The sequence below is a fragment of the Antechinus flavipes genome, chromosome 4 (assembly GCF_016432865.1).
Source record: "Antechinus flavipes isolate AdamAnt ecotype Samford, QLD, Australia chromosome 4, AdamAnt_v2, whole genome shotgun sequence".
Classification (NCBI taxonomy): domain Eukaryota; kingdom Metazoa; phylum Chordata; class Mammalia; order Dasyuromorphia; family Dasyuridae; genus Antechinus; species Antechinus flavipes.
The window spans coordinates 379,765,139-379,783,500 of NC_067401.1; the positions used below are offsets into that span (position 1 = coordinate 379,765,139).

Consider the following 18,362-nt stretch of genomic DNA (forward strand, 5'->3'; position numbering starts at 1 on the left):
CCCTCTTCTCTCCTAAATGCACAACTACAGAGACAGAACCTCATTACTTTCCTCTCCAGCTTAGTCAGAACCGCACACTACAGCTTCTGTACCTTTCCCCAGGTTCAACATGCAAATACATTCACACAAACAAGCACAGCACCTTGGGCAAGTACAGGGTTCAAAGGGAAGTTCAAAGAGGACAGAATAGTAATAGTGCCTTCTGAAGGAAAACCAAAAATGCTAATGATGTGGCTTAATGCCTAATCCTTGCTGCTCTGAATTCAGCTCAAAGTGTTTTTCAGTCCTCCAAAAACTGAGGCAGTGTGGGGAGAAGTACTAGCTCTGGAGTCAGTCAAAAGGCTTGGATTTCAACTCCAGCTCTTTTCCTTGGTCATTGTGTGGTCATTTATTCTTTTTGTGCCCCCCTCCGTCTACTCAGTAGGAAAATGGGGATAAAAATAGCATCTCTTTCATAGGATAATTATAAGGATCAAGAGAGACAACAGATTTTAAAACTTAAAAGATTTATAACATTTATGCATATATTTAATACACACACGTGTCTATATACATATTTATATATGCAGGTATATGAATGCTAGTTGTTATTATAACTTTTCCTCCCTGGGCCTCAGTTTCCTCATCTGTAAAATGAAGGGTTTGAGCTAGCTGAGCTCTAAGAGTACTTCTACCTCTAAATCAAATACTATTTATGATAATGTTTAGGGAGGCAGTAGTAACATAGTAAAAAGATCTCTAGCTTAAAGTTAGAGGAGATGTGTGTGCAAATCCTGCTTCTGACACTTACTAGCTGGATAAGTCACTTAACCTTCTAAGTCTCAGCTTTCTCATTTGGAAAATGGGATAATAATGGAACCTTTCTCTCAGCATTGTTTTGAGGATTAAATAAGATAACATACGTAAAGCATATTTCAAAATTAATGTATGAAATGTCTAGTGCTTTATACTATATATTGTATATACAACTGCATTTGTCTAGAAAGTACTCATATTTGATGGTCTTATTTGATCTTTCAAGAGTCCTGCAACAAAGGTGGGGCAGGTATTATTATCTCATTTGATAGATGAGGATACTATGCTTAAAGAAGTTAAATGATATGTCCAGAGTTCTCCAGTAAGAATCTTTGCTGACATCTTATCACAGGAAAAACCTTTCTTCTCAAAGTCCATGCTAAAGTCTCCCAATTCAGTTTTCTTTCTATAGCAGTATATGACCATCCATAAGACAGATTCTCAGAATCTCACTGCTTACTGTTCCCCAGTGTGATGCCCAGTGCTTGCTGTTCCCGGGCAGCATAGGGGAAGAAAAAGTAATATTAAAGTGTCAAAGCCCAAGTAAGCACTGCCATAATTTAGGGCTAAATAGAAAAAGGAATTGACGCACAAGAAAAAGGAGTTTCAAGGGGCCTGCAGGTAAGCGAGTTAATTGGATATGCTGATTTGAATTGGATGTGCTTGTAAAGAGACTGTCATTAATTTCTGCATAGACATAGCTGTGATTTAAAGGAAAGGGACTAATAGGATTACTATTTCACTCTCATTTCAATGGGGGAACCTCCCACACAGAGGACAGGACAGTAAATCAGCCTTGGATTGCTCTTCTAATGATTTGGCTCCAAGGCCAACTCCCTGGCAAACTGAATCTTCTTCCTCCCTACATATTTTTACCAAATTGACATTTTTTAAACCTATTACAATTGCTAGTTCAGGAGACACACTCCTGGTCCTCATGCACAGAAAGGAGCATCACTGTGGCTTTGGTCAGTCCACTCAGTCTATTATTTCAACCATTTCTCAATCTTCAACCTTTTTGTTGTCTCTGGGGTTTTTAATACCGATCAACACTGCCTAGATGTTTTCTCCTCTCTGGGTTTTCATGATGCTTTTCTCTCCTTGTTCTCCTATCTGGGTTAAGTGACTTGCCCAGGTCACAAATTAGTAAGTAGTGTCTGAGGCCATCTTTGAACTCATGAGAAGAACTCATGAGTCTTCCTGATTCCAAACCTAGTGCTCCTTCCATTGTTTCACTTAGCTGAGCCTTAGGAGGGATTCATATTATAGATCTAGAATTGTAAGAACCTTAGAGGTTCTTTAATGATTCCCCTCATTATAGAGAGAGGAAAGACTGGTGACCAGGGAACAATCCACCGTCTCTATACCTAAAGGAAAGATTTAGATATCAGTTATCTAGAACCAATACAAGCCATTGCATTTGATTTGTTTTTTTAATGTTTTCTTGATTATATTATTGTGGTCATTGTGCATATTGTTCACCTTTTCCTGCTTTCTTCACCCCTGTTTCTCTGTGTTCCTTATGTTTGAAATTCTTTACAGGACAATAGTATTACATTACAATCATGCACCAAAATTTCTTCAGCCATTCCCCAAACTTTAGATACATATTTTGTTTATGGTCTTTTGCTATTATAAACAATTGTGCAATGAATATTTTGATAAATATTAGATCTTTCATTCAAGGAAGGAAGTCATTGACTTCTTTGGCATATATGCTCACTAATAGTATCTCTGGATCAAAGGATTAACAATTTTTCTCCTATGATTCCAAATTGACTTTTGGAATAGTTAGTGATTCCCAGGTTCACCAAAAATTTATTCGTGTATTTGTCTTTCCATATTTTCCCAATATTGCTAATTTCCATTTTTTTTACCATCTTTGTCAATTTGCAATTTATGTCAATTGTTTTAGTTTGTATTTCTCTAAACTCTGTAGACTTTTTTTTCCATATAATTTGTATTTCTTTTTTTGAAAGCTTATTTGAATTTACAAGAAATTCTTCGAAATAAGTCCAAATAAAATTAAGAACATAAGTTTTTGCAAGGGTGAATGTTGAAAACTATCTTTGCATGTTTTTGAAAAATAAAAAGTTATTAAAATACAATTTAAAAAATAAGCCCAAATAGTTTTCTTCATACCTTGAAGTCTTCTTTCTACTGCTTCACAGAGATGATAAATGGTGAAAATACAAAGGTCCTAGACTTAAAGTTCTTGACTTTGGTCAGGATTCCCCTGTCTGGGGATCTGTTTTTTCATGTGTCAAAAGGTGATTGCTAAGCTCTCTTCTCATTCTAGCATTATTTGACTTTAAAAAATAATAATAATAGCTAAAACTTATATAGATAGCTTTTAATTTATGCCAAGAACTGTGCTAATCACTATACAAATATTTTCTTATTTGATCCTCATAAAAATTCTGGGAGGTTGGTGTTATTAGGAGCCCCATTGTATAGATGAGAAAACTGAGGCAAACAGGGTTAAATGACCTGCTCAAGATCACACAGTTAGTAAGTTTCTGGAACTCCTTAATCATTATATCAGTAATGACAGAGAATGAGTTATATTAGCTTTCCTAGACTATAAAGAAACATTAGTTCTTAATAACAGGATTAATAGACAGCATTTTGAAAGGCAATGCATATAGCGAATAAAAAATTGACCTTAGGATCATAAAGACCGGCATTCAAGTCCTATATCTGACACATACTGACCATGTGGGAGAAAAAAAAAAGTTGATTCCTTTGTGCCCCAGGCAACTCTGAGACTATAAATTACATTAGTAGAGGGAGTTTTATCATCTGGTAGTTTCCTATACTTTTGAAAACACCAGTCCAGTTTCTATAGCATTTTGCATACACTAAATAAATCACCCCATTTGAACCTTACAACCACCCTGTGGAGTAAGTAATACAAACATTGTACCCAATTTCCAGATGTGCCCAAGGTCACACAGTGATTAGTTGACAGATTCAGCATTCATGCCCAGTTCTTCTGACTCAAAACTTAATAATGTATTATTCTAAGCTAAGCACAGTTGATCAAAATTGATCAGCACTTTTTGATCAAATTCTCTGTTCAGCATCCAGCCCTTATCTTAAGTGCTTTGAGTAACCCTGAGGCTAGGAGTTGGGAAGGGTTTTGCAAGCTTGGGCTAAGTATAGTGATGGAGGAGGAGAGAGAAAATTTCTTGGTCTGACCCTGCTCTTTTAACCAGGAACTTGAATTAAATAACTTATCAGTTTAATTTGGGCTCATTTGGGACTAGCTCACATTGTTCTTTTGTCTATTTGCTATTTGTAAACACTGAAATATTTTCTGATTCAATTAAAAAAAATTTAATAGTTGATTTGGAATCTGTAGTTCAGAACAATCTGTGCTACTCATCCCAGTTAGTTTACACCATTTAACCTGGTTTCCTGCCTGCATCCCCAGCTCTGACCTAGAGGGCTAGGCCTTCAAGAGCCCCAACTTTGGATTTTTTCTTCTGGGGCCTGGCTCTAATATCCAGGGAAAGTTCTATCTGTGGAGAGAGGACTCTTCTTCCTTCCTTTTTTTTTTTTTTTTTTTTTTTTTTGTTGTTGTTGTTGTTGTTGTTGTTGTGGCAATTGGGGTTAAATGACTTGCCCAGGGTCACACAGCTAGGAAGTTTAAGTGTTTGGGACCAGATTTGAACTGAGGTCTTCTTGACTTCAGGGCTGGTGCTCTATTCACTGTGCCACCTAGATGCCCTGCTGTTCTTCCTTTCAATGGCATATCTTGTAACCCTGACCAGGGAGATCTGAATCCAGGCTCAACATTTTTTAGGATTGAGTCACTTGGATGGGAGTCCTGGGAGAGAGATCGCAAAGAATATCAGGACTTCTTCTCTACTTTCCCCTTCAGGACCAAGAAAGGAACATGGTATCTTGGAATATTGGAATAATCAATGGTTTTGGAAATCAAGAGACTTGGGTTCGAATGCCAAGACTGTTATTTACTATGACTTTTTGCAAGTCATTTAATTTCTCTGGGCCTCAATTTCCTTATCTATAAAGTGAAGGGATTGGACCTGAAGCTCTCCAAGGTTACCTGCACCTCTAAATCCTTTGATGCAACACAGTGACCAATCCTATTTCAAGGAGCAGGAAAACTGAGTCAGGGAACAACAGTATACATGGCAGAGCCAGCTGACTCCCAGTCTTCACCATCTCCCTTTAGTTATTACAGAAGGGACTATTTGGCTGAATTCCATGGTCAGTCATCAAAGATCCAAGCACTTAAAACAAGTCTTTGTCAGTTTTTTCCTTTTAACAGGTGTGCCTGGATTTGTCTCTTCCATGAAAGTTCAAAGTCTGCTATGTTTAATCACAACCTGCCTCCTGTCAGAGAACACTTGTATTTCAGGGTAGAAGGAGGGATAGAATTAGTTCTTGGAAGGTGAAAGAAGATGAATCAGTCTATGCTAGGGTTCAAGACAAAATAATACAATGAGATGTTGTGCAACGAGCACTGGCTTTGAGATCAGAAGACTAGTCTAATCTCTCTTGCCTCAGTTCCTTCCTCTGTAAAATCAGGGGGATTTGTCCAGTTGACCACTGAGATCCTTCCCAGCTCTAAACTGGTGATCCCATGATCCAAAAAGTAAAGATCTGTCTGACCCCAGCATGGGAAAGGAAAACAAATGACCTTCCTTCTCCTCACCCCCAAATATTGGAAGGAGGGATTTCAGCAGTAGTTGTCAAGGTAACTGATTTAAACAACAGGTTTGAAAGCAAAGAAAAGTCAGGCTGGAAGAAAAGGGGAGGAAGAAAGAGGAAGAGGAAAGAACAGAAGTGGAAAGCAACAGGGGACCATTGGAATAGGAGTATGTTGGGTGTTATACCTCTGTGGTCTGTTATTTCACACTAGACCTAGATTCAGGGCCTCTCAGTATGGTCTAGACTAGGAGAAAGAAAATGGATAGTACTTGTGCTCTCACTCTTACCCCCTTATCCTTCCTCTTCCCTTGCGATATTAAACCACAAGTGGTCACAGGAAAGGAAGGGAGCATAGAGCTGGGGGGCCCTGGTATTTCTGTTCCTGAAAGTTGCAGGGATGGGGACCTCACCTCCCCCACCTCTGGCTCTGAGCCCACAACCCACAGCTGTCCTCCAAATGGGCGCCAGCTGTGCCCTTATCGTGTTTCTCTGGCAAGTGTGCAAATTCTAGACAGGCTAGAGGAATGTGGCCCACAGGACTGATCTCCCTTCCCAGTCCTACAATAATCCCAGCCAGAAACCCCACCCATGTGGACCTCTGTTCACCTTCCCTCACTCTGGATTTAGGGGCAGGGTGTAGCAGAAAAGGAGACCAGGATGCTGGTTACCAGAGACACTAAAGGGGACAGGTGGAAAGAACGATAATAGGATTAATAATAATAACTCAAATCTCCATAGCTCTTTAAGATTCAAAAGGCACTTTCCCCACAGCAGCAATTATACACAGCAGATATAAAAGAAAACCCGATATTAAAATCATATAAGAGAAATACTTGGCAGTCTCATGTTGGTTATGGCATCAAGGCTGAGATGTCTGAGTTATTTGATTTCCAATTCAGTTCTATCAAAAGTATTCATTCAAACATAGCATTTTCACTCTTTCTGTTGTTTGCTTGCATTAGGGTTTTCTTTCACATTTTTTCCTTTTTGATCTGATTTTTCTGGTGCAGCATGGTAATTGTACAAATATGTATACATATATTGGATTTAATTATATTTTTAAACATGTTTCACAAATATTGAATTACTTGCCATCTAGGGGAGGGGATGGAGGAAAGGGAGGGAAAAATTTGGAACATAAGGTTTTACACGGATCAGTGTTGAAAAATTATCCATGTATATGTTTTGAAAATAAAAAAGCCATAATAAAAAAAGAAAGAAAGAAAAAGAAAAAGAAAACAAAGTATTCATTCAATTCTATAATAGGAGTTGAGTAACTCACATAGACACTCCTGTTATCCTTGATTCCCAGAATCTCTCTCTTGGAAGGGAAACCATACCTAATCCAGTCTATGTCGAAACAAGGATCTCTACAGCCTCCCTATCAAGTCATTATCCAACATTCTTTTGAAGATCACCAAAGAAAGCAAACTCACTGCCTCACAAAAACCACCCCCAAAAAGCCCTCTCTACTTTGTATATCTCTAGTTGTTAGAATGTTTCTTCTTTCATCAAGTCAAGAGGTATTCTGTGTTTCTTTAGCTTCTAAGTTCTGTCCTCTAGAGCCATACAAAATGAGGCTAAATTCTCTTCTACATGACAGCCAATCAATAAGTCAATAAAAGTCAATCAATAAATAACAAGATCATCAATAATGATAATTCGATAATAGCTAACATTTATGTAGCATTTACTGTTGTAGTTAGATACTATGCTAATTATTTTGGGACGTAGGTGCTATAATTTCCCCATTTTACAGATGAAGAAACTGAGATAAACAGAGGGTAAAAGACTTGCATAGGATCACATAGTTAATGTATGTCTAAGGTAGAATTTGACTTTAGATCTTTCCCTTTGTGCACTGTATCACTACCCCCAAATAAACAAATATTTCTTAATTGCTTGGGATATAACAGGCATTGTGCCAAGAGACAGACACCAAAAGAAAACAAAAATAACCTTGCCCTCCAAGAAGTGTACATTGTAACGGGGGAAGCAACATGTGAAACAATATAACTTCAGATACTTGAAGAGAGTTTTCATGTTCTTCACCCCACCACCATCTTGGATTTAGCTTTCCCTTCTCCCAACTAAGCATCCCTTGTTTGGCAAGAACCATAGGATGTTCACTACCCTTACCAGTATCCTTCCCAATGGGAGCACAATACAGGGACCTTACACAGTCTTTTTTTTTTTTTTAATGGGGGGTGATTAGATTTAGTTTTGTATAATAAGACAATATAAAATCATGTACTGAATTGAATATAATTAAGGTCCTAGAATATACAAACAGTAGGTCAGGGAAGAATAAGTCATAAGTGTGGACTGAAGTAGCCTGAGAGGGCTTCAAGGATTAGCTGTGTATGATCTGAGCTGCACCTCAAAGAATATATAGGACTTGTATTGGTGGAGGAGAAAGAGAGGGTATTCTAGCTTTCCTTGCTAATACTTCATCTCCATTGTTTTGTTGTTGTTCTTTAGTCATTTTCAGTTGTGTCCAAACATGTGTGGCTCTATTTGGGGATTTCTTGGCAGAGATACTAGAATCGTTGGCCATTTACTTTTTCAGCTCATTCTGCAGATAAGGAAACTGAGTAAAACAGGGTTAAGTAATTTGCCCTGAGTCGCACAGCTATTAAGTATCTGAGGTCAGATTTGAACTCAGGAAAATGAGTCTGATTTCAGACCCATTTCTCCTGTTGATTATCCAATTTATCTTATAGGTTTCTTCATTGTACATTGTTTTTTATGTGTTGTCTCCTCCATTTAACCATGAGTTCCTTGAGAACAAGAATTTTCTTTCGCCTCTTTTTGCATACCCCAACACTGCCTGGCACATAGTAAGCACTTAATAAATTCTTGTTTGTTTTCTCATTCCTATTTCACAAATCTCCCATACTAGGAGTGTGGGCTTCTATCTTTCTACCTAAGTCCCTGCCGTAAAAATGATCCATTCACCAAGCATTTATTAGGCTCCAAATCATCTTAATTCCAATGCTTTCCTTCTTTTAATTGTTTCCTAGTTATCCTATATATAATTTACTTTGAATATACTTATTTGCATGCTGGCTCTTTATCAGGTTATAAGCTCCTTGAAGATGGAAATTGTCTTTTACTTCTTTTTGTATCCCCAATGTTTAACTCAATGCCTGGACAGTAGTAAGCACTTAATAAATTTATGGATTGATTGATTACTATGGACCAAACACTTCTAACCCTTCAGGAAATTTGCTTTCAATTGGGGTGGGGAAGTAGTTTTCAAGTGTATTTTACAGGATCTTCGGAATAGGGCAAGGACACAGTAGCAGTTAGTAAAAATCAAGAATGGCCTCCTATTAAATATAGCCCCTGCACTAAGCTTTAAAAGAAGCTAGGAATTCTTCAAAGTGAAGATGGGGCTTAGGAGCCTCAACAAAGGCAAGGAAACAGAAGCTGAAATGCCATACATGGGGAAGGGCTAGTGGGCCAGTTTACTTGGAAAATAAGAACATGTGAAAGGGAGTAACAAGCAGAAAGTTTAGAAAGGTAGGCAGAAATCAGACTGGACTGTGTCTTTCCCAAGCAGGCAGAAGGTGCTTAATGGTGATTATCTCTTCCTATCAAAAACTGCTTTCAGCTCTCAGTTCTCATCCAGCCTTCAGAATTGAAAGGATCTAATAAATGAACATTCTATTGACTAATAGTGGATAAACATCTCTCCACTATTTGTATTTTTATAAGGGTCAATGCCTTTACTCAAGGGAATGAATATCTAATGATGGAATTATAGACATCAATGACAGGCCTGAGTTGGGGAAATACTTTGGGGTGGAATGTGAAACTTCCCAGGCTCCCTTAAATCAACCTGTCTAAATGACCACCAAAATGAAACCTCTCTCCCTCTCTCTACTATTGGGTTCCAGGAGCTGTCCTCATTTCCCTTCCAAATATAGCAACACCCCCTGAATGTCACCATCTTGTAGCCAACATGCCCGGGCAAGCAGAGAGCCATAAATATATGCATTGTGCATGCTGGCTAAAACATAGCTGGCAGGAATGTACAAATACACCTACAGGGCTAGAGAGATCAGATTCACATGTCCAACAAATGCAGACTTGTAGAAAACAGAACCACTTTGGTGAGCCAATCCAATCTTAGGGACACATCCATAAGAGCTAGCATTTATAGATTGGCCTTAAGATTTATTATAAAGCACTTTACATGTGTAATCTTAAATTTGATCCTCACCAGCTGTGGTGTAGATGCTATTATTGTTCCCATTTTAGAGATGAGAAAACTGAGCCTAAAAACATTCATCTCTCCCCATCCCCTAGTAGCTGGGGAACATTTTAGTCTATCTTTGAGATCATGGAAATTAAGAATCAACTCATTTATTTTTGAAGTAAAGGAACCTGAGCCCCAGAGAGAAGTAAGTGTACATGCAACTTATAAGTCATAAAACCAGTATTTGAACCTGGATCCTTTGAGTACTAGTGCTTGTCCTCTATACCAAGTAATTTCTTCATCTTCTTTTGTATAGGGTGGGGTAGGACAAGATTCTGGAAGAGAAATGAATGGTTTCCCTTCCAAAGGAGGTTAGGAATAAATTCAGTTCAATTCAGTTCTATTCAACAAAGATTTGCTAAGGTTTAATGTATGCAAAGACATTATGCTAAGTGCTAGGAGATATGAAGATGAAACAGACTTGGTTCCTGAGATCCTAGCATGTAGAATCTAGTAGGGGGGATTCTATATATAAATAAGAGTCAAACAAGATGGATTTCATGAGAAGCATGAATAAATTGCTATGGGAGAAGGTTTTATAGAGATGCTGAAGACACCTCTGATTCTCTTTCAGATTCGGGCAGATGGCCCTCCCCATGGAGGAGTTCAGTATGAAATGGTCTCCATTCTCAAAGATGGGAGTCCCATCCTCCGAGACATGGCCTTCTCCATTGACCAGCGTTACCTGTATGTCATGTCAGAGAGACAGGTGAGTGCTGACATCCCAAGGCTACCTAGAAACAATGACGGAAGCCCCTGTGCAGAGATTGTGGTTTGTTCATAAAGATCAATGGGCTTTACCACATTGAAATCCAGAGGGAAAACTGAGATCAGGTTACTTGGGTGCTGATATTATCAGTGCATGTCTTGCATTCATGGTGCAGAAACGCCATCTACTTATGAATATCAACAATTCCTCTGGAACTTCTACTATCAGAGTGGAAGCTAGGGCATCAAGATGTTAACTGGCTTGGCTGTGGTCATAACTTAATATCTATCAGACAGGATTTGGCCCCGGGTTTTCCTGACTCCAAAATTGATTCTATTTCCAATATACTGGGCTTCCTCTATGAATATCCCCATAATGAAGTAGAGATTCAGATGAGAGAAATACCTGGTGCACAGCCACATAGCTGTTCTGTAGTAATTAGAACTGAAAGGCAAGTCCTCTGCCTACAAGCCTGGGGCTTTGTACACCCCACCACCTGGCTCTTCTCTCCTGTGCAGTCTTGGTCTTTCAAAGGGAATTAGAGAGAGACATTTGGGGGCCAGCTACTTCCTGGATGCCTGCTGCCCCAGCCATAGCTCTGCATCTCTGAATATGATAAACTGCCCCACAAGAACAGGCCAGACTGCACAGAGCATCTTGGTGTGATTAGGAGGTAGATTTATGACCTGTGGGCCAGCAGAGTCTGCTGCTCTAGGGAGCCAACAAGGTGTAAATAATCCAGACCTTGGTGCTTGGACCAATCTTGTAAGGGACCAACCCAAGCGAGGAATCAGGAGGGAGAGAAGAAATCTACATCTTAGCTCACACTTGCATAAAAACCCAGCCAGCTGTGAGAGGATGAGGTCATGCCTGGGAGAGGAGGAGTCTGGGCTTATGCAGTCTGCTGTGAGGCTTTAAGAAAATCTCATGGCATTAAATTTGTTCATAGGGCCATAGATATAATAAGATGTAGCATTTAAACAGTTCTTTAAGGTTTGCAACTTGCTTTATAAGATCATCTTATTTTTTCTTGAACAACAATCCCAGGAGGTAGATGCTATTATAATCTTCATTTTATTGAGGTAGTCATAGGTTAGTGACTTGCCCAGGATCACATAATCTAGTAAGGGTCCGAGGCTGGATTTGAATTCAGGATCACACAGCTAGTCTGAGACTGTATTTGAACTTGCATCTTCCCAGTTCCAAATTCAGCACCCAATTTCCCTGAAATTAGATCTAGAGCTAAAATTAGAAGCAACTTCAGGATGGATCCAGTCCAATCTCCTCCTCTTCTAAATGGAAAATGAAACCCAGAGAAATTATTTGATTATTTACCTGGGATCACGCATGTAGTAAAAGTGGAATTTGAATCCAAGTCCTCTAACTTCAAAATCATTGCTGTTTCTACTGTATCATATTGGCCAACTATCTGTACTTCAGCTTCCCACATATCCTGATGAAACATTCATATTCCCATTAGATGGTAAAGACTGGAATATCCTAGTTCTGATCTTTCATAACCAGGGAGAATCCAAATACAGAAAGAAAGAAAAAACTTTTGTCAGTTTTTAGCCAAATAGAGGGAAAACATTGGAGAAGGAAAGGGGGAAAAGACTGGCCATAGTTTTCTCAAGGATCATATGTGACTGATGGTAGGGAAAGGAAAATTTTGTAAAATTAAATTAACTTTAAGAAAATGAAAAAGGATCAATTCTGTCTTTTGTTTAACCAACATTATTGGGCAACAGCCATTCAAGCAGCACAATATTAAGTAGTTTTGTTGGTTGGTTCAGTCACATCTGACTTGGAATTTTCTTGGCAAAGACATTGTAATGATTTGCCCATATTCTTCTCCAGCTATTTTTTTGCAGATGGGGAGACTGAGACAAAAAGGGTTGTGACTTGCCCAAGGTCACACAACCAGTAAGTGTCAGAGACAAGATTTGAATACAAGGAGATGAGTCTTCCTGACTCCAATGCTGATGTTCTGTCCATTGTACCACCTAACTGGCCAATAGGTACCATATGAGTATTTAAGAGAAGAAAATGCAAACAAAGCTATTCCAAGTAGGACTCCAAGGTTTTAGAAGAGACTTGGGTTTTTAACGTTAGTGGAGACCTTCAGTATCAGTATCATTTTGTCTTTTCCCCCCATTTTAGAGAGGAGGAAACTGAACCTCTAAGAAGTAAGGTAACTTGCTGCTGGTCCCTTAAATGGAGCTGCTTAAATGGAGAGCCATGCATTAAAACAAGGCTCTCTTGGTCCTCAGCCCACTGTGTTTTCCCACACACACCCTGTTGCTTTCCTTCAAGAGGACATAGTGATAAATCCAAGTCTAAATTTGGGGTCCCTGACAAGACATCAGAAGATGCCAGAAAAGAACTGTGGGTTGATTCTTAATTGACACTTCCAAATTGGCTCTGCCAACACTGCTGGTATCCCTCCATCTCTCCTGACTTGCCCTGAGCCATTAGAATGTCCCCAGCTCTCCTTCACTCCAGATATAGAGGACACGAATCAAGTGTAAATTGATGGGTGAGAAGGAGCAAGGGAGAACTAGATGGGGATGTGGTACATCCAGAGAACGGAGACAGAATTTTAACTTAAACATTGCCTAGGAACAGACGGCACACACCATATGTGGAACACATGCAAACAGCATGAAAATCCACTTGGCTCCTCCTGTTCCTTTTATCACTTTCATGTGGCCCTTTCTCTGGAAGAGGACCAGTTCCAGGTGGATAGTGGCCCTGTGTACCCAAGCTTGCCAAACTTTACAGGTTCCGAATTTAGAGTCAGAGCTATTTTTTCTTGTAAGTAGATCATATCTATAGTATAACTTGAAAGCTATTGGGAAAGTCAGCCTATTTCCCAAATAATTCACCTATGACCTTCTAAACCCAGAATTGATGAATTCCTTTCGATTTATTTTATTCTGGTTACTTTTAAAATATAAATACCCTTGAGTATTTACATTCATTCGTTCATTCATTTCATAGCATTATAAATTTAGAACCTTAGAGGACAAAAATTCCAAATGCCTCTTATTAGTAAACTGAAGTTAAAAGAAAACTATTTGCCTAAGATCACATAGTTTTAGGTAGCAAAAGAAAGTCTTTTGATTCCAAATCTAGTACTTTTTCCTCTATATCATTTAACAAACAGATACAAGATAGAGGCAGCTAGGTGATAAAATAGTATTTAGAGCACTTTATTTGGAAAAAGCAAGACACATTCCTGAGTTCAAATCCAATCTCAGACATTTCCTAGCTGTGTGACCCTGGCCAAGTCACTTATGTTTGCCTTAGTTTTCTCTTCTGTAAAATGAGCTGGAGATGAACATGGCAAAGTAGTTTAATATCTTTGCCTAGAAGATCCCAGATGGGGTCACAAAGAATAGAACATGACTGAAACAATTGAACAACAATAATTTTTAAAGTGTACAAGATGATATACTAGGTTGGGGATTTACAAAGTTTGTTTGTTTTTTAAAGACAAGCCCTATCTTCAAGAAAGTCACAGTCCAAAGGAGTGAATATAACATATTCAAGAAGGCAAGAAATATAGACAATATACTATAGGCAAATTTGAGGAGGAAGAGCTCCCTTCCAGATGGAAGGATCAGGAAAGGCAAGAGGAGAAGTTATAGTAGTCTGTGCAGAGTTTTGGAATGGCAGTCACAGAATGAGGTTGAGGCTGGGACAACGTGCCTGTGAGCTGGACTCCTTTTAAAATGCAGATAGAATGAGGAAGAAGTCCTACATTAGACTATCAGCCAGCTCCCCATTAATTCTTTTAGGTGTTTTCTAAGATATTGTGATATATTGGATATAACTATAGAAAGACCTCTATTCAGATCTCACCTGCTGCTGCTACTAGTAACATCCTACCTTTAAGCCAGATTTCATTTATCAAAGTTATCCTTCTTCACCCCTGGCCCCCAACTGTGCTTTTATTCTCTTGACTCCCTGATCTCAAATGGCTATCAGTAAAAAACAATTTACCCTAACTAGCTATATGATCCTCCAGATCTCAGTTTCCTAATCTGTAAAATGGGAATAATATATATTTTTAATAAAATCCCTTTCAGTTCTAAATTCCTTTTGTTATAGTAAAAAAAACTCTGGACCTGAAATGAAGTGAGATCTGAGTTTAGAGCCTAACTTAATATATCTCAACTGTGTAACTTGGGGAATTTACCCTACCTGGATCTCACTTTCCTATTCTGTAAAGTTTGACTTATGTTGTCATCTTAAAGCGTCACATAGCTATGTAAGCTATTATAATCCTTTGAAATGTTTGTGGGAAGATAGGGAACCCATTCCACTTGGGGAAGATGGGGTCAAAGGACCTACTTGAAGGTTACTAATTCAACTTGTGAAGGAAGGTGATGTGATAAGAATGAAGCAATCTAACTTCCCAATCATTGGGTGCCTGGGAGTTCTGAGCTAAAAGGAGCTCCAAGTTTAGCAGGATCATTCATGCTAAAGCCATGCCCTAGAATTGAGCTCTCCTGATGGAGAAACTACAAATTCAATACAGAGAAATAACAGGAAATAGTATCCTATCCTCTAGCACCTCAACTCTTTCCCTATTTACTACCTCAAAAAAAAATCAGCAAGAAAAAAAGTTGAAACAGAAAAGAAAGAAAAATAAGATTTTTCTAGAGTAACTAAAATAGCTGTAGAAATACTCATTGGCTCACTGGTTCACAACTTAAATATGGCAGCTAGCAGGCCCAAAGGTAATTCTATCTCCTCAGTCTCTATTTTCTATTTAATTTTCATGAGAATGAGTCTGGCTGAAGTCAGGGAAGATAACTTATGGTTTGGTTCAGCCTTTCTTAGCCATAGGATGTGGAAAAACAGAAAATAATAATGATAATAATAATTCACTTGTATATAGCATTTTGAAGTTTTATAAAACACTTTAGTCACAATGGATGTGTGAGGGTAGGCACTGAAAGAAGTATTATCCACATTTTATAGACTAGCAGACTGAGGCTTGAGAGGACAAGTGACTTGTCTTGCTCAAGGTCTCACAGCTAACAAATGTAACAGCCACAATTCAAAAACTAGGCCTTTTTCTGACTTGAAGCTTGGCATTCTGGATGGAGCCCTAAGAAATGAAGAATGTAAACTTCTTGAGAATAAAAACTGGTTTTTGTTTTGACTTTTTTGTCCTAGATGACTGGCACAGAGTCTTAATAAATGGTCGACAAATTGAATGGATTAGAAGTTGCCATGAATGTTTTTGTCTTTAAATCTTTTTTTCTGGTTTGATTTATTTGTGGATGGATGGCTTTTGAAAATGGTTGGCAAACCATAGACTCATGAATTGGGCAGGGGATGGTAATAGATGAAATGAGAAAGACTCAATGAGCATAAAGACTTTTGAGGGATAAATGGCCTTGTTTCCAGAAGTATTTTTCCTGTCACAGATTGCCTCAAATTGCAAACACCCTTTTATCTTTAACTGCATCTCTTCCCTCAGCTCTCCAGCTCTGAGTGCAATAACAGTTACAGAAAGACCATGACCAGCCATGACAGGACTGTAGGTATAATGCCACAGAGCTGACTGTAGATATATGTGGGGTGAAGAGGGGTTCCCTCTGCCAGGGGGAGCTGTATTCCAGAGAGAGGAAGTTCCCAGGGGGATTTGCAGAGGAGCACCTGAAAAGCTGTAAAATTTGTAGAAACAGGTGCCCACTGATTTAATAAGGGGTCCAGATCAGGGATGAAAGCCAAAAACAGCTCAAGGCCCATCTGTCTGAGGGCCTTTGTGACATTGTGAGCACGGGGAACATCCCCAGAAAGCTGAGGCTCTCAGGGGAAACAATGAAAAATACAAGGCAACTTTGTCTGACAGTTCTCCTGGAAAAACCTGTTTAGGGGTATACAAGGAATTATTAGATAGGAAAAAATAATCAACATGATGAAGAAAGAGCATTGATGATATGAAGCATTCAGGAATCCTGGGCTCCATAGAGCCCTCAGCACTAACTGTGATCCCAAACAACCTATTTAAATTTTCTGAGATTCAGTTTTCTTGCCTATAAAAGCATCCTTCACATCAAGGACAAACTTACGTACCTTATACTTAAATACAATCACATCTCTCTTCCCAAAAAGCTCCTACGGCTCCCTACTAGCTCCTGAGAAAAGTGCAGACTCAAAATTTCCACTTTCCAGTTTTCACTCAAAATGTTCCTCTCTATAGACTTTCTGCCCTAGCCAAATATATATATACTCTCTGCCCCTCATGCTTCCTTCACCTTCTTACCTCTCTACCTTCACTCAGGGTTTTCCTCATGTCAGCAATATTTTCCTTTCCTCTTCACCCTTGCCTATTAAATTTCTATCCATCCTTCAAAGTCCCCATGCCTCCTCTTCCTGAGGGCTCTTTCTGATCTCTAAAGTCAGTATATATATATACACACATATTATATATACATTATATATTATATACACATATTATTTTTATACATATATACAGATATATTTAGTATATGTATATATGTGTGTATGTATGTATACGTATATATACAGAGAGAGAGTGTATGTGCCTGGAGACACCCCCATACCTTGGACCAGGATTTCTTAAACATTTTCCACTGGGGACCCCTTTTCACCCAAGAAATTTTTATGTGACCCCAGGTATATATGTATATAAAATAGGTATATAAATCAAACATCTGCTGATGATAAATCATAATTTCATGGGCCCCAAAGATTCAATTACAAGGCCCCATGTGGGGTCTCAAACCAAAGTTTAAAAAGCTAGGGCTTGGACCACATATAATACTTAAGTTAAAACTCTCTTATGCACTTATTCTATTATAGCTATTAATGTAGGTAGCATATACCACCTATTGATACACATAAATATGTGTATCTATGTATATACATGTGTATATGTGTGTGTGTATATATACACACATACACCCATAAGTTCTATGAGAGCAGGGTTCAGATTTTATTAACTGTATCTCCTGTTGTACCTAGCCCTGTCCTTATAGCCAATAGCTGCTTTACAAGTATTTATTGGATTGAATTGAATGGATTACATTGGATAATCTCCAAAATTCTTTCCTGTTCTAAATGATTTATTTATTATTTAATTATATTTATATATATAGTGAATATATAAAACTATTTCTTATCTAATTATAATATTATTATATATTATAGTATAAAAATGTATATGTTGATATATATAGATATATACACACACATACACATATATGAATTTATATGTATGTATGTATACATGTAGATATGTACACACACACACACACACACACACACATACTACCTGGAAGCACCTAGGGGGTTCAGTAAATACTGTACAGAGTCTGGAATCAGAAAGACATGAGTTCAAATCTAGTCTCTAACACTTATTGGCTGTGTGACCCTAAGCAGGTCACTTAACCTTTGTTTGCCTAAATCCACTGGAGAGGGAAATGGCAAACTACTCCAGTATCTTATATCTCATAGTATGGTCCATGGGGTCATGAAGAGTTGATTTGATGACTGAACAATAATAACATACAGTATACAGACTATATTCTCACAAAGAGCTGAACAATAAGAAATGGATATAGACTACAAATACATCAATTAGACCAGAAGAAGAATTTACTGAATTATGAGCTACTGGTGGCTGAGGAAATCTGTACATTTCTTTCCTTGAAAGAATTTTAAAGCCCTTATTATTTGGGGCTAAGATTAGAGGGTAGGGGCCTGGGTGAAATAACCTCTGGAAGACTCTAAGATTCTGGGAAAGCTCTGATATGACAAGAGATTTTAGAAACGGCACATTAAGTAGGTCAGTGTTTCAGCAATGATGCAGACCTTATGTCTTATCTCCTAGACTATGGAGCCAATGCAGAAAACAGTTTCTATCCCTCTAAT

The 18,362-nt window shown here is 38.3% G+C and overlaps 1 protein-coding gene across 1 annotated transcript in view; it reads left to right on the top strand.

The window, feature by feature from the left end:
- Window positions 1-18,362, top strand: part of PLXNA2 (plexin A2) — a 311,859-nt gene that overhangs the window by 126,744 nt on the left and 166,753 nt on the right. Inside the window, 1 exon segment of the mRNA XM_051998464.1 lies at window positions 10,314-10,448. Within this exon segment, the coding sequence (XP_051854424.1) occupies window positions 10,314-10,448 (135 nt within the window).